The sequence below is a fragment of the Drosophila santomea genome, chromosome 2R, assembly GCF_016746245.2.
Source record: "Drosophila santomea strain STO CAGO 1482 chromosome 2R, Prin_Dsan_1.1, whole genome shotgun sequence".
Classification (NCBI taxonomy): Eukaryota; Metazoa; Arthropoda; class Insecta; order Diptera; family Drosophilidae; genus Drosophila; species Drosophila santomea.
The window spans coordinates 4,847,457-4,868,322 of record NC_053017.2 but is presented as its reverse complement, the minus strand read 5'-3'; the positions used below and the strand labels follow the sequence as shown (position 1 = coordinate 4,868,322).

At 41.0% G+C, this 20,866-nt stretch overlaps 1 protein-coding gene across 11 annotated transcripts in view; it reads right to left on the bottom strand.

Moving 5' to 3' along the window:
• Positions 1-15,524, bottom strand: part of LOC120446413 (neural-cadherin) — a 99,179-nt gene extending 83,655 nt beyond the window's left edge. For all 11 annotated transcript variants that reach the window (XM_039627361.1, XM_039627360.1, XM_039627363.1 and 8 more), the window contains exons 1-2: positions 14,943-15,524; positions 924-2,672 (exon numbers count right to left, since the gene is read on the bottom strand). In XM_039627361.1, coding sequence (XP_039483295.1) covers positions 924-2,478 — 1,555 coding nt within the window. In that variant the 5' untranslated portion in view covers positions 2,479-2,672; positions 14,943-15,524. The remainder of the gene's footprint in view (positions 1-923; positions 2,673-14,942) is intronic.
• Between the last annotated feature and the right edge of the window lie 5,342 nt (positions 15,525-20,866).

The following is a 20,866-nucleotide window of genomic DNA, read 5'->3' as shown; positions in this document are numbered from 1 at the left end:
TGAAGAATGTGTTCTTTCGAATAATACAAATTGAATTCATTGGACATCTCATCGATACCATAGGGCTTAAAATGTATATACGTTGTAACTAGCCTTTTTTTACTGTGTAAAACTATTCTTTGATGCATCGACCGTAATTGCTTTCCATGTCAACCAAATATTTGAAATGCAATTTTATAGCAACAAAAGATATATCAAACGAAAACAAGGACAGAAACTGAAAGACAGTCAGCACTTTTCTGTGATTAAAGTTTAATTGGCGAAATTGTGTTTTTATGCTCAGCTCAAAAGGTTGCATGAAATCGCTTTTAGATGGCTTATGTCGCCTTTGCTAATCAAACTCAGCCTCGACTGGCCTGGACTGCATTATGTTTAAATGTTTGATGAAACCCCAGACTTTAGATATCAAATTTTCCTGCATTTTAATATGTAAACGCTATTTCCAAAGCAGTTATCAGAAAGAGGAAAGTGCATTTATTCACTAGAAATAATCGTTGTTTTATGTGTTGAGAGCCAAGCCAATTCAATTAGAACAGCCTTGCCGCTTATATACCCATACTTCGCCTTGATTTTCTTAATTGCCTAACCTAAATATCCATAATGCCATTAATTTATCGGCAATACTATGCAAACTCTGCTATTTTTCGAATACGCCAACGCATATAATTATGCTTAAACAGCTGAACCATTTCGTGTACTAATATGCAAGATTAAATGGGCTGTGGTCCGTTTAATAAATCACTGTGCAAATACGGTGAATGCTCGCTAATTGTTTTCGGAGTAAAGATTTCGAATCAGAATGTTTATGCACGGAAATTTGCATCCTTAATGATATATCATACATCTCGACCTTTATTAAAGTATGGGTATCTAACGTTTGCTCATTGTATGTAATGAAAATGAAAGAAAAGACTTTCACTCACCATTGTGTCCCATGTTGGTGATGATGACCCAGAAATCGATAGTCTTCTCTGGTCCCAGCTCCTCGTAGTCCCACTTCTTCTTAACTCGCACAGCGCCGTTTGTTTCCACCGTCACCCAGGGATTATCATCGCGGATCTTGAATGTTTCCTTATCGGTTTCCTTTTCTAACTGGAACACCGATTTTCCCTCAGTGTCTCCATCAGCTTCGGTGAACTCGATTCGCTTGGTGGGTCGCACCGCTCGTGTAACTCGTCTTTTCTCTCGGTGATGTGAGTGACTGTTGACCTCATCGTGCTCCAGGTGTTGCATTATAAACGAAACTGGTTCGGCGGCCAAAAATTCCAATAGAACCTTTGCGGGTTTTGCGCTCAGCAAACTGGGATACCTCAGATCGTGGGCTATCACCTCGATAAGCAGCTCATTTGAAGTGGGTTCTCCAGCCAGCATTATTTCGCCAGTTTGAGGTACAATGATAACCACATTGCTGGGCGACTTCAGCCGATAGGCAATCTTGTCACCATCCGCATCGGTGGCCTCAACTTTTCCCATGATGGCAAATCGCTGATATGTCACACTACTATTGCTCTCCATATTTGCAGATTTCTGACCAGCGATGGCGAATTTGTAGTCCAGCGACTTGAAAATCGGCCTATTGTCGTTCTCATCCAGCACTGAGATTTGTATTTTGGAAACTGTCTTGTCCAAGCCATCGACATCTGAAGCTTCCACGGAGAGATCATAGTGCGCCCGTTCCTCTCGATCCAGAGGACGATTGGTGACCAACCAAACGCCGGATTCGTCATCGCCATTAATTACCAAGGACTTGGCACTTATTTGTATGTTCTTGTTGGCCTTACGTTCCTGCAGGGCGAATGCATCATCCTCGTTGCCGTCGATAATGGTGTACCGAACCTTCTTGGGTGTGGCCAGTTCCTCGTCCAGGATGGAACCGCTGAAGGCCTGCATCAGGGGCACTCCTCTCACCCTGGTGCCCGCCGGTTGATTCTCCCTGACTTCACCACTGGCATCGAGTAGGGAGCCAGAAAATCGCAGCATATCGTTGCGGTGCATCACAAACAGCTGCAGATTGTGGGTATTGGTGGCATTGGGCGTTTGTTCAACAACCACCAACTGAACCGGACGATTGACAAGGGGGGAAATATCCGCCGTGGTCATCACCACACCATCTTCCAGTACGGTGAAGTACTTGGAGTAGTCAGTGTCCAGCATGTGATAGGCAGCTGCGCCAGAGTGGGAGCTACCGTTTATCTTCACAGGATGGGTTTTGAACTTCTTGATGCTAAATCCAGGATAGGTATCGTGTGGCAGGACCAAGGACATTTCGCTGTGATGCGACGACGAGGACTTCTCCACATCCCCGGGACTGCCGGCCAACATGCGAGCCGCATTTTCCGCCGAGAGACCAGCAAATGTGGTCTCCTCTATGGCCAATACTAAGGGGAGGGATATCAAAAATATCGCGCAGGTGCATATATTAAATCGGCTGGTTATATAACGTTGCCTGAGCTGATTCAGGCAACGTCGTGCCGCCATTTTGCTGCGGCACTTTCTGATCCTGTTTCGTATCAACACCTTTTTCGTGACTTGCCCTTTTGAAAATGCTTCCTCTTCAATTATTGACTTTACTATTAACACTTGACTTATTCATGGGTGAATTCCTTTGTCCAGTCTACCTTTTGCACTGCTGATCAATACATTTTTGTTTGTTTTCCCGTAGGAGGCGCAAACTGCAAATAAAGTGGGTAGAAACGAAAATTGATTTGTGGTTAGTGGCAGTTCTCGGTACAGGTAAATATTTATGGGCATTGTGTAAAGTTTATGGGTCATTGAAAGTGAATAATTCAAAGGCCATGTGAATAAATTATAACGGTGCTGCCTGTGAGGGTGATCAAGTATGCAGGAAAGTTTGTTTTATTAAGGTGCTTATTCGCGGGCTATGAAGTATGCATATTTCAATGGGGATAATTAAAGAACACTGGCATAATGTTTGAGAATATGCTTTTGTTTTATATCAGAAGGCATTGTTTGAGCAAGTTATTCAATGTTAATATTACATAATGATACGCACAGTTATTAGATATATAACCATTAATATTGATACTTCTGGAGCACAGCATTGAGCAAAAAATTACTGAAGCCATTATTCTACCGAAAAGTTCATCTTATTTGCAACGCATCCGAGCGAAGTAAACGTTAAGACGTAAGAGCAAAATGTATACCAATTTTCGAGGCTATATCATCATCATTACATCGCTGGCATCAGCTGAGCCCAAGAAAAGTGTAAACTTTTCACTTTTTAATTGCTGTGGTGCAGGCAAGCACCAGACTCCCAAAGAGCTCAGAAAATGTTGCACAAAGGGAAAACTTTTACATGGTAATAGTAACAGTATTTAATATTCAAGCTATTTTGCAAGCCGAGCGGCAAACAGGGAGAGGAATGGCAACATTGTCACAGTCTGTGTCTGTTCCAGTCAAGGACTTTTCCCAGGATGTGGGATTTTCGGTTGGTTTTTGATGTTCCCTCGACATGCTCTACATAACGCTCCGGCAATTGCATTGTCCTAGGCTCTAGGTAATTCCGCAGAGCTCTTGCATTTCCACCCCCTGAAACATGTGCCACACATGGCTGGCCTTGAAAACTTCAATTTCATTGAGAAAATTATTTTAATTACCCCGTGTGCAACACGCCATGCCGGCCCTGTTCCTTTAATCCGACAATGGCACGCACCCTATAATTTCGCTACCTAAAGTTGGGTAAGTCCGAAAAAGGTTCTTTCCCATTTAACAATTTTTCAAACAGCTGCGCAGGCGCCACTGACTTTATTTGACCGATTGGTGAACATCGCGAGTGTGTTGACAATAGTTTTATTTGCTTTTTACGCGTTCCTATCACCGCGGAGGATTTCTGGTCCAACAGTTCCCGGGTTGACAAGGAGTGGGGGCTATACATAGCTTGCTAATGATCTTATAACTAGCCTGACTTATAATTGGGTGTGACCGGAATTCGATGACAAATGACTCCTAATGACTGTTGAATAATGAAGCTACACGTGTGCAACACTGCTCGACTTATTTCTACTGAAATAATTTGTTATGTTGTTTGCGAAAAACATTCCTATTATTTCCAGCGCACTGTTGAGGTATCGATTTCCGCCTGATTTATTTAAAATTAGGCATCGCCTCTGCCACTAATTTTAATGGACCCCGAAACCAGAGTCACATATGTATTATTCTCACCTATTTCGGTTATCTTTATTTCGGCATCTTAATTGCAATTAGCTATGAAAATGTCTGCGGCAGCCGATTCAGATAATAAAACGAAAACTTTAGGCCATATCAGTGATATCTGCTAATCAGGACGAAGCTGACTACCAAACAAATGATATGAACTTTAGGCATTTGCATAACTTGCTTCTGCCGCTAATAAACCCATAGTTTTCGGGGGTAACAAGCTTCGAGATATAAGCCAAATAAATCATTTACAATTTGTTTGCCAAATAATAAACGATTTTCTATGAGGCTTCCAACTAAATCATTTCTTGGTCTTTCCTAATTCCATTGGCGGCAGCTTTTCTGCGTGTTAAAATTCATTTAAAATGCCCCAGTCTGCGATTAATCAAAACACAGTTCAGTTTTTGTCTCTTAAAAAGTTGGTTTCGTCTTGTTTTTTTATTTTTCATAGTGCCACTTAATTAAAAGCGAAGATAAAATGCGATACAATATGGTGAATAAAAGCGTCCCTATGCATAGCTCTACATTTCGGCATAAATGAATATCTGATGCTGGAATTCCGTGTGTTTTATATTTATATATTCAACCATTGGATTGATTGATGCGTCATGGCAGCCAAAGGGCACACAGGAGAAAAGGTAAATGAAATGCATACGAATTGGGAAGCTACAATGATATTTGGCTTGATGGAAATGTATCTTTCTTGACATAAAGTTTAGTGAAATCAATGTAGCTTACTTTCCCGCAAGCACTGATAGCTCTTCACTGTATTTTGGGCACAAAACCGGGACACGCCCTCACATAGCATCACATTGGGCTTTCCCCACATTAAAGTCATTTAAAATCGATTAAATATCAATGCTACGAGACCACCTGCCGTGTGTTAACCCGAAAAGAACTTGAGTGTGAATATGTGTCTTCGAAGAGTCAACCAAAAATGAATTCAAGCTCAAGGCGTTGTCGGTTTATTGTTTATTAGATTTTTAACTGCTGGCAACAGTTATTAACAAGTTTCAGTAGCGAAGCTCGTAAAAAATGAACGCAGCTGAATAAATTACCCACTATTGAGGCCGTCCTAAAATTACAGGGATTGAATGCCAACCAAATGTTGGCTAACGAAGCTTTAATAGTCTTCAATATATTTATTTGTCGTGGCATTTTTGGCTCTTTTTCAATGGAATGGCTTATAGATTTCTCCTTTGTATATTACCCAATGGCATGCAATTAAAATTCACCTTTTCATATTTTATTTGCCCACTCCCCACCCGCACAAACAAAAGTTGTCATATTGGATCTGACGATTTCTTTGTCGTTTTCCACTCTGTTTTATTACCAGAAATTCATTTTGTTGGGTTGCTTGTTTAAGCATTAAGTAACAAACATTGGGAGTTGAGCTATTCGAAATGCTTCGGTCAAATAAAGGGTATTTAATATTTGTAATTCTTAATACATGTAATGAATTAGAGGAGAGAATATTTTGAATGGGGAAAGATGTGTTGATAGTTTTGGTACTTCACTTAATGCTTATAGCTTTTTTTAATTAGCCTCGCCCTATACATTTTTAAAAACTGCCAACATGTTTCCCAGAAAATGATAACCATTTACAACTCATTTTCCTAATCAAGGTCAAAAAACAATGATTCTGAACTCCCAAAATATTTAATTATACGTTTCTTTTAGCAAAAACTGCGGGTAACCCCGAAATATTATGCAAATGAAAAACTTAACGGGCTTCTAAACAAAAGCCAGCCCTAAATGGAAGATGATGAAGGGCTCGTTCCTAAGTCCTCATGTGCAAGTCCACTTTATCAAAGGCGACGAGACATACGAGTATTCGGTTTGAGGGGTTTTTTTATTATTGTGGCACCAAAGCGCGTGGCACTCGACACACAACAATGGCCAACAAATCTGTCCTGCCAGGTAGAAATTTGAAAACGAATAGAATCAAAGACAGAGGGGTGAACGAACACACTTCCGATTTTCAGGACATGCGAGGAGGGTCGAAAATCAGGTTTGTTCCTCCTCTTAATGTATCCGGCTACGGCACAGAATGGATGACAGGACAGGAGCAAGCAAAGTGCTTCATCAAATATGAAATAGGCCATTCCGGCAGAGGAAAATGAATGGGATCGCCAACCAAAAATTGTCATCCACATAGCAGACCCTTCTCCCCTTTTTTTTTGGGTGACAATGAAAAATTGAGCAGACAATGATTAATTGGCAGGCGCTCGTTTGTTTTTTGTTTTGCTATTTAAATTAAGGCTGAGCCGAAAAGTAGCACATACGAGCTAAACCAAAAGATGAAAATTCCCGTGAAATCGACTGAAACTCATTAAATCGCAGAGAGTCCTGCGAGTATTTATGGCCTGTCAACACTTTTGCAGGAGGACGGCGAGCGGAAAATGACTTCGGCATGCAAATATCGCATTCGCTGTGGTATCTGGTCCCCAGGCTATTGTCTCGGACCGAGTCATAAATAAAGTCATTACGCACTCGTCTCTCACGTATACTCGTATTGGTTTTCTTAAACCCCTTTTTTGCCATGCGCCAAGCGACTTTTGCATGCGATCCAAATATTTGCATATCACAAGAAGTCCGCTCGCAAGAAGCGCGAACACACAGTAGCCAGGTAGAATGGAAAACTGGAAAAATGAAGAAGTTAAGGAGTTAAGGAGTGCTCACACTCCTGTTAAGAGCAACCTGATACTCCTCCGATGCCTGGCAACAAATTACGTGTTAACACATGGGCATGCCTTGGTGACACGCCTCCTCGGGAACTTAAGAACTCAGACCTCAGACCTCAGACCTGAAGACTGGTTGGTCAGCTGCACTGCCAACTGGAATTAGCGATAATGATAACTCAGGTAGCTGATCGCAAAACGCCTGTAAGAGTGCGGGGCTTAAGCGATGATAGCTGCGATGCGTGGCAAGCTTAAGATAGATGTTGGGTAATCATAGCTAAAGTGCTTGCACTGACAAAAAACTTGAAAGTTTCAAATGTATTACTTTCCATTTATTTATTTCTTATTTTTCAAAATAAAGCTATGCACGATCCATTATTCTGTACATACCATTTAAATAAGTATTACCCAAGGACTATATGAAGTACTGGAAAGTGCTCAAAAAAAAAAAACAACAAAAACTTAATACTGGCTAATCGAAGACAAATAATAACATCAGATAATTACCAGGCCTAATAGTCAGCAACCGCTGATAGCAGGACCCACTTCTCAAAGAAAACAAATCGAACAATTGGCCATTATAATGTCATTAACTGGCAGCCCAGAGGCATACGAAAATTTCGCTTGTCCGCCTTTCTGTCATGTAATAACAATTTTAGTCGATCCAAAGTGCTTTTGCGTTCGCATCGTTTCGAATATTGCCGAAGCTTTTAAGCAATTAAATGTAGGACCTGCAGTTTCTTCCTGCAAAGAAGAGGTGGAAGCCCGTGGTCTTTGTTCCAGGAATTCACTGGGGAGAAATTAACTTTTTATGCGCCCTCCTGCGAACGAACGCCTGGAAGGTGTTGAATAGAGGTAACGCCTTAATTAAATTTGCAGACTTTTGTCTGGCTTTTTGTGGCTGGGAGGTATATTTTGCGTGCACAAAGCGAATTCTTCGATGTGCCATTAAATGGGCAAAGGTGAGGGGATGTGGAGCTGCAGGTCTTCAGGCCGGCAATTGTTGATTACTTTTATTTGGAAAAGGCGATTAAGCAATTTTGTGTGTTCAAATTAATGTAGTGCTCTGCATGCAATGGATACGGGACTAAAAGTGGACTATGACAATACCCTAACAAATTTTCTGAACTAAAGGAAACTGTGAGGTTTTAAAAGTTGCATAAACATAAAAAATAACATTTTTCAAGCCTGTTTGATAGAAGCACTTTCGGATAATTACTGATGCATGTTTCAATCCGATTTGTGTACCAACTTTTAATACACCTATCCGCAACTTTTCCTGTTCAAGTTCCCAAACAGAGTTTCGGAAATATTTCAGCAATATTTCACAATGTTCAACAATGGAACTGAATTAAGCATGAAATGTGCCAAAAACTTATGAGTAAGGAAGCAACTGAAACACGCTCGAGCCACAAAAAGAACTGTTGGCACAATGCCAACTGCACAATCTACACAGCCATGACAGTCTGACTAAAAGGGGGAAGTACCGCACCTCTAGAGTGAAGTCCCCCGCCACCCCCGGCCACCCGTTCATCACCTTCCGCTGCACTTCCGGCGTCATCGCCGTCGCAAAAAGTGCAATGCACTAAAATTGAATTAAACCAAAAACAAATAGAAGCTAGAGTTGCAAAAGAGAAAACAAAACCCAGCGACATACAGAACAAACAATGGGAGACGTAAAATGCAATCGATGAGGGGGGAAAAAGAAACAAAATCAATGCAAAGGTGAGGGGAGCCTCGGTACAGTGGCCGTCATAAGTGAGAGGACATTCAACTTGGCCGATCACTGAAAGAAGTACCCATCGCCCAGCATATTCAATATATTCATTTTCAAATATTATAAAAATTCCTTATATTTTTCAAAACATGAATTGGACATTTGACATAAAAGGTTTAGTGATGTTTCTGGAATCATCTATTGGCAATATTCAACTCACTTCTAGATTTTCTGTGTGCAACATGGGCTGGTGGCAGATGTGTGTATTTAAAAGTATGCAGAATATAGCACCAAGGTTAAATATTTGCATTGCCTGATTCGCAGCCGTGTATAATTGTCGTTTATTTTATGGAATCGCCTGCGTGAGTGTGTGTGTGTGTGCCACATTCCAAAGCCCAACAGCCTCGAACACTAATTAAATTGAGACACAATCCGGGGCATAAATGGGCAAATGGGGACGGGAATTAATTGGAAAGCGTTTCCAATCCGCTAAAACAATAAGAGCGTGGTGTAAATGTTTTAAAGCGTCCCAAGTGGGGATAAATACGGCATTTGGAACACCTAAATAAATATCAGATGCGAGAAAAACGCCCCAGGGAAAATGTGAGGCCGGGATTATGTGGTTATCGGTATAAAAAGGTGTGTCCAGGGGGAAAATTTAAAATAAACAGCCTACATTGAAGCTACGTTGGTTTAGTCAGCTCGTAAGGTATCATGAAATGTGAATTAAAAACTACCTTTAATAATTTAAGATGTGACACCTACTTTTGATCTATTGCACTAACGAGTATACATTTTTTATAAACATTTTTAAAATATTTTAAACTTAACGTTTCCCCACATTATTTTTTGAGCTTGTGAAACATTACTCAAAGAAATAAATTCCAATATGAAGTTTTCCAATACACTTTTATTTTAGAGCTTGTGTAACATTAATTAATTCCTTCAAGGGCATGCAGTTTTTTGTTGTAGAGATACACCCAAACGTGTTTCACATCTCCCGAACTGTTTATCGATTTCCGTTGTCTGGTGCTTTCCACCAACTCAACTCCAATCTATATCTTTTCCCATCCTCCATCCTTTCCCTTTGTTCCTTCACGTATTTATGCGCAGTCACGTTGTTGCCGTCGCATATCGTCTTATTCTCTGCCTTTGTAGCTGCTGCGGCTGCCCTGAATGAATTTTACATTTTTATAGCGCCCTGTCTCGTATGCGAGTTCCCCTGGTTGCCTCATGTGAATTGTGGATCACCCCTCGTGCACACACATCTGTATTTTTTGTATTTCTACAGATTTGTCACAAGTATTGCCGCACACGCCACTCCGTTTCTACTTTTTTTTTGCCATTTGTCGTCACCACCCTCAGATGCCCACCCCCGGAAAGTCTGTTCTATTCCGCTCATGCACTTAGAGAAAATATGTGGTGGCACCGAAGAATCTGTCTTGGTTGTTGAAACAACAAAAACATTGGAGAAGAATTTGTATCTGTGAGGTAGACCAACCTTTTCTTGATTGAAATATGAGTGTTTTACAACCTTTTATAGAAAAACTCAATCTTTTAGTGGTAAATTTATCAAATTAATTAGCTAAGAATCTTTTTTGAGTGTGCTCCTGCTTTGTGCAATAAAAAGGATACGATGCGCGAGCGCACACACACAAATATCACTGACACACACTCTCGCACTCACTCATACACACGCACACACTCGCAAACCATGCCGGAACTGTTGTCAAAGGAGGAAGTGGATGGCCGCAGGGGGAGGAGAAAAGGAGGGGGTTGGGGACTCATTCAGCGGACGGAGAAGAACCGCAGCAACCGGCAAAGAGGGCAATCACCCGACCCGAGACATCGGATCACAGACTGTATATGATTCTTGCTCGGGGTTGCAATTCCTATTGATTTTCCATTGTTTTTGCTGCCACTGTCGCTGCCGCTGCTGCAGTGCGGCAAAAAGTTGCCAGAGGAGATTTAGGAGCTTCCCAGTTTTCGGTTAAATGCAACCCCCTCCTAGGATCTCTTTTCATCTGCCACCCGCAGCTGTGGCTTCATCTCCAATTTGTTGCAAGTGCCACTTGGCAAAAAATAAACTAACCCAATGCATCTCGACATCGCATTTGACACAGTATGCAGATTAGCATCTAATGCCCCCTCAATATTTCCAGATCTCTCTGCAGCTCTCCACTTAAGATTGATTGATTGTCAAGTGGGATGGATGGGTGGAGTGGATGGAGTGGGTGGTTGTTCTGACCCTGCTGGTTGCCTCGCCCGCTTCACAAATCCGGAGCAAATGCAATTATTCAGAATACGAGTTGTTGTAAGCTTATTAGAGTTATAAGCTTAGCTCTCCGAGAGTTGAAGGATGTCAGAGTAGGCCAGATACTTGGAATCCGACAGATACGTATTTTGCTCGAGTTATGCCTGGGGAAGACTCGTAGTCCTCGTTGGACGGCGGATTATAACATGGACTTGAACAAAAGGAAGTTAGCAAATATAACACATAACCCAAACAAACTTATTCTCATAAATATTCTGGCAAATGAAACTGAAGTATGCGTAAAGCTCTGTGTTTGTTATAACAGTTTTTGAATTTATTTGATACAACATTTTAAAATTACTCGATGGCTTGCTGGGTGTCTGCATTTAATTGCTGTTGCCAGCTAATAAATTTTAATTGTCCTCAATTAGCAACGGAATGCAGCGGAAAATATGAGCAGCAAGAGGAAAAAAGGGAAACCGGGGTTGCTACTCTTTTATGCGAAGCCTTCGCTTGCATTTAAACAAATTTTCCCTCGGTCGGAAGTTGTTTGCATTTTTTTTAATGCGGCCTGAAAATTCCATTAGAAATGACATATTCTGCCCATATTCCACTCAAACGAAGACAGTAGGGCTCAATTTAAGAAGAAGGCAAGGCACACAGAATGCTGCACATTTGGCGAGGGCAAAGGGAATATTTCCAAGTGGCAACCCAACCCAACTTGGGACTGCCCAAGTTGACCCTTCCTCCGCATCTCAGCCAACGTCATCATCATAAGTCTCACACATGCTGCTCACATGTTCTGGACGAGACGAATGCATTAAGCAGAAACTTCATTCATAAAGATTTCATTTCATTTCGTTTTCGCCCCGACTCAAAGAGACCACAAGGCGTTGGCCTGAACCAGCAAAAATAAGTGCAAGGAGAGCCCGAACCGAAGGAGATTTATTGCACAGGGACATAGGTAGCGCCTTTTGAGAGGGTCATAAAACACAGATGAAATTGGCCAGGATTAATACAAGTACATATTCAAATGATAATAAAGCCAGATGACACATATGTTTTCCAAAAACTAGGGCTATTTTTAATTTAGAAACTAATATGTACGGGTCCAGAATTTATTGAGTTACTATGCACGTTAATAAATATAAAAAAACATGCTAAGAAGAATTTAAAAGTAGTTACCGTATTATAACAGCAAAATCTACACCTAAGTCTGACCCCCTTTAACTAAGCCCCTGGCCAGAGCATCTCAGAGGAGACTGCCTCAAATTAAAATTCGAGCAGCGTCAACAAAAATATAATAAATGGGAAATTGTTTAAATATTTGCCACACACGAATGCGAGGCATGCAAATTCATTGAGCGCTTGAAATTCTCAATTTAGCAATTCGCTTTGCTGCAACTCAAAGAATGCAAACATGCGGCATCAAGGAAATTATTATTGCTGTGTACCTTGAATTTTGCAGAGGACGTGTTTTACAATCGCCTTTTCTTCTGGGACTTGTCGCTTGGCTGGAAAATTGCACCGAACGGAAATTGAGGCTGAAATTAATAATTCGAGACCTTTTGCTATGCCAGCTGTGGAAAAGGAAAAAGTGCCCAAAAAACTTAATTGAAAATGCTCTACGCAAAGGAAGTTGCCAATCTTGGATCTTACTTTGTTTTTACTCTTTCTTGGTACTTTGCATAAGCTGAAGTCGTTGCTTTGCTTTCAATTTAACCGCAAAGCAATCTCAATCAATCTCAATAGTTATTGACCAGCCAAGGGGCCCCCCGTCGAAGTTCCTATATCCACCTACCTAAGACTCCAATATTTCACGTGTTTTTTTCGCTTCTCGCGCCGCCGCCGCCATCGATCAATGAATCTTCGACGGCGGCGCGTTCCGACCGCAATAAGTCAAATACGAGGCCAGCGAGCTTCATTATGTTCAAAAGCCCAACCGCAGAAGGGAGCCAACCTCTTCGGGCCAATGGGCCAATATAGCAACAGCCACTACAAAAGACATTGCATAGCAGCAACAACGACGACTCGTCTTGGCCCCAAGAGGCAAGAACAATGCGGCGCAGATAAGTCAATTATATTGACTTGGCCAAGAACTCTTTGGGGCTGCCTGTCTGGGGCTTTTAAGGTGGCGAGCAGCTTTTTGCTGCTCCTCTCACAATTCCCACAGTCGAAAGTCAACGTCGCCGTCTCAGCGTCTTCAGATACTTTTTTGCCTTTGGCCTGAACCAAGGCGATAACATCAACGCCGCCAATGGCAAAGTGGCAAACAGTGGGCTAAAGCCGTTGGAATGTATTTTTTTTTAGTGTTTTTAATTTAAGATTAACCTAGCGTATAAGGATTTGTCTTAGAAATTATGAGAAATGAATTTCTTGTGGCCAGTAATTTAAAAATATAGATAATATTTTCCAGTTTAATATGTAAACGTATAATGAATAATAAAAAAAACCAACAACTATTTCATTTTATTTCTCTTTAAAAGTTTCACATAAGCTCCATATTAACCGCACTTATTTTTAACTTTCGGCCCACAGTTCGATAATTTCGTTGAATCGCCTTTGCCACACTTTGCTCACAAATATCTTTTGACCAGACGAAGTTTTATTATTTTCCTGACTGGCACGTAGATTTATACTCATGTTTATTTTTTTCGTGTTATTTAATTTTTTCTGAATTGTGTAGCATCTTCGACCGCTTTCCGTTGGAACGTCAAGAGTGTAGACGCCATTTACTGATTACATTATTGCTCGCAAATTGCTAGATTATAGTTTGCTTGTTGCTCGCAAATTATTGCTGCTATTATTGACTGACAAATTATAGTGATTAGTTTTTCATGTTTTTCAATAAAGTGAAAATATTCAAGTGTGGGTAATTTCTCGCTTAATATGTGAGAAAGGTTCGTTGAAGAGGACAGACAGGGCTGGCCAAAATGTTTTGAAACGAGATTTAAGTTGGCTTCGGCAATAGAAGACAATAATAGCAAAAGGAGAGCTTGTAAACAGTACTTGAAATTGCAGCAGCAAAAAAATAAATACAATGAGAAAAATATTGAAGTTTTAATGGAATACCACAACACAAGTAAGATATCTTGCAAGGAAAAAATTATTTTATTATACGAGAGTTTCGCTTAATATAACCAAAATACATTTTGTTTTCCCACATTTGGCTTTATTTTCCCTGCGCTATCTGACAGATAGAGTCTCAAACCATTTCTCCGATTCTCTAATACTTCTGATGGGCACTTTGATATTTTTTCCTACCCATCGCGACAAAGCAAACATGAAAGCAGAGACCAGGAAACCGGCAAGAAGTTCGCAGTGAAAGCAAAGTGCCGAGGAACAAGTGCAGTCCACATGGTGGCAAGCTCTCTTGTATTCTCTCAGAGTTTCCAGAGAGCTAGCGAAAATCTGCAAAGCCCAGAGAGTTTTCCCACTCTCTCCAATTCTCTCGGCGAAAAACCAACCCCTCGACGAAGTCAAAACTCACTGTGCAGACTCCTGCCAATTTTCCTACTGGGAAACTATGCTGGAGTACTACGAGTTCGTATTTTTGCTGATAAGCGGCCGCCGCTGTTTTCCTTTTTCCGTTCGTGGGGCAGAAGGGGCTGAACATAATTGTAGCTCCAGAGGAGAGAGAGGAACAAGGACTCGATCGATTTTTCATGCTCCCCAAAAAACAGAGCGGGAGCTCGGGCCAAAAAGAAAATGCTGCATACGCACAGGGGCGAAAGAGCTTCTCGGGCTGGGGCTCCTCTCTCTGTGTATTGGTGTGTGTGCTGCTGTGAGTGTGTACGGTGGCGTGTATGTATATGTCTAAGGTGTGTTAACCTCAACTGCTTCAGCACACTCACAGCCCAGCAATGAATCCAAAACCCAATGGGATTCTTTAAAATAACGTTATAAAAATGAATTTTTCGTACTTCAAACGTTCGTTCTACTTTGGACCAACAGCAGTCAATTTATTTCGCCCGACACCTTTTGCAATTTCTATAGTTTCCATACAAATTTACAGACAACACATTTTCCACTCATTTCTCGTTTCATCTTTGACTCGAGATTTTCTTATATAAAAGCTGTAGCTTTATATAAACTAATATTAGACCTTGCTTACTTTAAGTTTTTGCGTATTTTTTCCAATGTCCTTTTCCGTTCCGCTTTGTTGTAAGCTTCAGCTTCTAATCCCAGTTATTGATTTTATCGAGTGCTCGTGTTTTTACAACTATAATCTCTTTCGGGACTCAATACCCGGTAAGTTTCACGTATTATTTGGTTTTAGTTTCCATCAACACTTTGCACTGGCACACACACTTGGATATATCTTACATATATATTTTATTCCTTTTCGCTTGTGTTGTATATCCTTTGTTATATTTCCCTTTATTCAGATTTATGGGGAAGTAAAGAATTTCGTATTAGCTCTCTTAATGGACTTTTCCAAATTTATTTAAATTATTTTCGCTGTGCCCATTTCGCACACACGCACACACATGCACTGTAACACGCGACGCGAGACACGCACACAGACACAGCAAACGTATAGAATTTTTCACTGCGCCTATGTATTCGAGGGGTGGTGGGCGGTAGGTATGCTATGTGCTATATTGGAGTGAGTCTCTGTATATCCCTTGGCGCGGACCGAACCGAAATTCAAAAGACTGGAGACACCGCCGTCGTTGTCGTCCTTCCACGAGCAACTCAGTCGACACAATGAGCACAGAGCATATTGGAAAAGTCCTCAGAGCGCGACGTCTAGGCCAACCGAGTTTTCCACCACCAAATAACATGTGAAAGCAGCTCTGCAGAGAGCACAAATTCTCCTGCTTAGTGAGTGGGCGCAGAGAAAGGGAGAAAGCGGTTCCGAAGCATAGAGAGGACAAATACTTGAAAAATCAACAGAGAGAGAGAGAGAGAGAGAAGGGAAAACTCTCAGTGTGGCTCTTGCGAATCATATGTTTTGCATCCTATCCAAAACTCTGAGCCTACAGATTCCATCTCCTCCACACTCCACAACCGCAGTGGGAACTTCCTGGCTTCCTACGTTTCGTTTATAGCCAACCTCTGGACCAACTTTTCCCCCCGGCTCGTCTCCCTTCTCCTCCCATGGCAATAGGTGTTGCTGTTTATCTGTATTTGTGAAATATCCTGTAGTTTCATGAGTTTCCGTAACACTCTCTACGTGCGTATTTTTTTCTACACGTTTATCAGGATATTTTTTGGGCAAGCGATGCTCGGACTTAATAAGTTTGCGGCAATGGTTTTTGTAAACTTTATAAGGGTTTTGAAGTGCAATTTAATTTAAGTTGAAGGCTTAGAAGCATGAGGAGACTATTTAGTAGTTTACAGGTAGATGTAAGGATGTGTAGTAGGTGATTAAGTTGGATTCGTAGATACTAAGTGAAAACCTACCGCAGCTATCTGAAATGTTTTAAAAGATTGCCGAGATTGGTTTAAATTGGTAGTGATTGGCTAATAAATATTTTTCTATTACAAAGAATATCCTAACATTTACTAGAGACTCTACTTGATAAGAATCACTAACCGGGTTGATCTGACAATGTATAAACGAAATCTTTGGTATTAAAGAGCTAGAATGGAATTAGGCATGCAGATTCTATTCATAAATATGCAAAACAAAACTTTGATTTGCCCCGAAAACCGTCACATTCGAAAGATAATTTCTATTTTAATGGAGTGGAATTTAAATGGGAATTTAATAGTTTCAATAGTTGTTCAGTTGTATATTTCTTTGTGTCCTATACAAACAAATCTTTCACTATAACAAGCAAAATTAGCTACTGCAGAAAATCAAATTCATTCTTCCGTTTAGCAGTTTCCTTAATTTTACGCCCACTTTCTGTGAAACTCGCGACACACCCAAATTTTAGGAGCCAACATAAAAATAAAGTCAGCAAGGGTAAATCAAAACTGCAAGGAGCAAATACAAGGCAAGAGTCATAAATACTCATTTTGCATGAATGAGAAAATAAAATGAAATTTGCATTTGACTGCACACGACGACGACGAAATTATTTGCCAGCAATATACGGTTATTTAAGGTTGCGCCCGACAGCTATGCACACAATAAACGCCCTGAAGTTCGTATAGAACGCAACAGGAAGTTGGCCAAAAGCGGAGAAAACAAAAAATATTCAAGAAAAACAAAAAACTTAAGAAGAAGGAAGGAGAGAGGAGGAAGGAAGCACGCAAAATGCGCGCCATATGATCGAGGGAAAAAGGGGGGGAACCCTGAGAGCCGCGAAATGGGAACACGTCAAGTGGGAAATGCGGGAAAAACGAAGAAGTGCCCCCGAAAATGGCCATTCGGTCTTGGAGAGTCTGCGTTGTTTACAACTCACGCACACAGCCACAGCTTACACACAAATGCAAGGAGGGGACCTCACGTTACCGTTACGCGTTTCCAATCGGAATTAAATTTCACACAAAGCCGGAGCTACAATTTCAAAACACACCGAACGCGAAGCCAGCAAACGGAATTCTGAGTGGAACCTTTGAGATATTCTATCCAAGGAGCGGTCGCGGAACGCAGTGGAAACGGAACACAGCCCCTACCAGAAAGAGAGAGAAGGGGCGAGCGAGCGAGCGAGACAGAGAAGGGGTGCACAATTTTGCAGACTTTTTGCGATTGCATTTCTTGGGGGCCAGAATGGGGATAACGAAACCCCGGATTAGGTGCTCCCCACGAAACTCTGTAATTAAGCAGCCAGTAATGCGTAAAACGGGGAGGGGTGAAAACGGGGAGTGTGGAAAATGGGCGGGAAAACTAAGCGAACAGGGCCAAAAAGGCAGCACAAGCAGAAGGGATTGGGCCAGTTTTAATTTCAAATTCAAAAAGAAGGACAATTAATTAGGCAGGAGGGTCGGATTTAAAACGACTACTGGAAAAGCCCGAAAAGATGGCGATGGTGATTTTGTCGACGATGCCGTTGACAGGTGGCTGAGGTGGGTGGAAAATGGGCTAAAGTCTCAGTGGATGGATACCTTACACGAAATGTGCGTTAAAAGTTTTGATCCAAGAGCGGGAAAAGCTTGGTTTCGACGTAATCCCAAACAACTGTTGTAGGACTTTTTGTAGGTAGAACCCAAAAAAAAAATGTGTTGGACCGTGTTTTATATCAAATAATTATATTCAATCACCTTTTGCTTTTATAGGAGTTAGAAATCTATCGAGATGTTATTTTATAACTACCTATTTCTTAGGTTCGTCCCACAATCTGTCTTGAAGATACTTAATATTTAAGGGGCCCAGCCAATTTTCAATGGATTAGCTATGGTTTCTGGTCATAAATCCCCGTCTAGACACTTTTTGATTTTTTTCAAGCCAAAAAACTTTGACAGCCCTCTCTCTAAACAATACATTTATCCATCAACTTTTAATTTTGTTTCAATTTTTTCGCAATTTCTTTTTTACTTTCTGTATTCATATTCAGGGCGCTATGCATTCGCTGAATATTTTCAACAAATTTCATATTCATAGCGCGTTGAGTTGTTTTATTAGAGGGATGGCAAACAAAGCAAACAACAAATCCAACCGAAAATGTTTACATTGACTGGGCCTTCATACCAGCGAAACTGTTGGATTTTCGCCACTCTTGTTGCGTTCCTTGGGCATAATTTCACTCATTAAAATTCCATAAATCGAGGCGAAAATCGGCAACGACGTATAATTGCTTTTCACTCCTGATTGCATCGCGTGCTCGATAAGAATTGATTGGATTGCATCGCATCGGATCGGAAGCAAGCCGCATCTCACCTCTCGCCAATTAAAAGGTTCTCAAGTTGCCTCGTGTCTCTGCTGTTTCGAGGGATATCATCCCCAGCTCGCTACAACCTTATTTTTGCCTGTCCCAACATTTGGCCACACATTGCCGGCACATGTTTGCTTTATGAGTTATTCCCCTGGAAATTTTTGAAAAACAAAGATGAGCATATGGGCAGCAAAAGTGAGACGCCCTCGCCCTCGCTCTCGCCCTCATAAAAGGTTCAATTTCGTTTGGATCAGTTGACCTCTAGACGGGAATGAAAATGGGGATTGTAAAATGACAAGGGCCACGCATGCGCACACGCTCTGGCTTTTTTTTTTAATTTTTATTGTTTTGACTCTATCAGAAAGTGCTTAATCCCGCTCATCCATATGGGAAACATGTCCGGGTTTGAAATGATGATGACATTATTGGCTGCGCGGGGACCAGCATCTTTTTGTGCGGTTGCGGCTTTAAATGTAATTATAGGGTCTGGGATCAGGAACCCCAAAATAAAAACAGAACCCAAGCTCAGTGATCAACGCCGCAGTAGTTTGTCTTTCGTCAACATCTGCCACTTCGCTTCTCCAGTCCCTTGTAGGGACGACTTTTTGTGTCGAAACCATTTCAGTTTTAAGTCGCACTGTTGTGACATTGGCTTCATTTGTCAGCGCTTCATTAGTCACCAAAGGACCTGCCCGGACACTCCCTGACACCCGATATGTGTCCATATCAATGAATTGGTCCCTAATTTATGTTCTTTCAACGACACCTAAGGGAAGAGGCAATTAGATCGCGTGGGATACTACAAAAAATATTTATTAAACTCTTCGGAGGGGAGATACAACTTTTAAGTGCGGGAAACGTAATAAGGTTATCGAAATGTTATAAGGAATCGAAGAGGATTATTATATTAAAGACACAAAAGGACAGAATAAAAGTTAAGCTATTCCACAATTTATTTTTTTTTTTGCAATTTATTCATGCGAAATTGATTTTTTATTTTCCTAGTTTACTGTATTTTATAAGATTTGTTTATCCCCCGACATTCTCGAAAAATGCATTGTTTTCAACGTTTTCCAGAAACTTCCTTGCCATTCTCTGTGTGGCTTCAGCCTTTCAACTTTGCATTAAAACATTTATCTTCATTTTGCGAAAACAACTCACAGCCGCATTATCCCCCGTACTTGATGTTCGCCCATGAGGAGTGAGCCTGTTACCAGTTGAGACACATTTCTGACCAGTCCAACGGTGGCGGCTGACATGGCCTGAATTCCTCTATCTCGTCTCAACGCCAAGGACCACGCTGAGCATCCTGAAAATCAGGCAGACCTTCATCATCAACTACTCAAAGGAGCGAGCCAGTGATGCCAAATGGAAGAATACAGAAAGCAGCTTATCTATCGAAACCAATAGTTACACATATTGATGCCATAATAACCTTATTGATAATTATAAAATAATAACTTTTTATAAAAACATAACATAACAATCAAATTGTCGTATGTGTAAATACAAAATACTAGCAATTAGTATTTAAAGCATACAAAAATGTAAAAATTATACTTAATTATATATACATTTCGAAATTTTAAAACATGAAAGTCATGTAAGACTGTATCAGCCATCACTGGCGCAGGACATGCGGACATCCTGCTGATTCCACAGCACTTCGTGGCCCATTCCTGTGGCTTAACACTCAACTCGAGTCACGTACGCGTCCTGCAATTTCCTCACACCCCCTGGTTTTCTCTTGACATGAGCGGGACTATGAGTTCGGGTCCTCAAATCGGGATCTTGGCTGTTTGGCTCTTTTGTCACAGTTTTGGTGGCCGTTTCGCTCAAGTGTCGCAATTTGATGGCACATTTTGTTAATGCCACTTTCATTAGTTATTTATAGGAATAAGACTGTAGAGTATAATAGTCGATTGCCTGCGATGGTTTAGGCTTCCGAACTTGTTTAAATGTCTAGAACAAGCATTTATTTCCCTAATTTTGCAAGTCAGCCTCATGATGCATTTCTCCCCACTTTAAGGGTAGTAAAAATATCATAAAATCCGCGAAGCTGTATTTCCCCCGAGTTGAGTTCAAGGTTTGTTCGTGCTCTCTTCCCCTTTTCACATTTTCCTCTTCATTTCCAGCGAGTCTGTTAAATTTGGCACAAATGCCAAAGTTTACACGCATCAGCAAAAGCTTCTGGACAGAAAGCCGGGGATATAAAAACGAGTAAGAAAAACTTTAAAGAATTCCAAATAAAAGCAATGCAATATCCAAA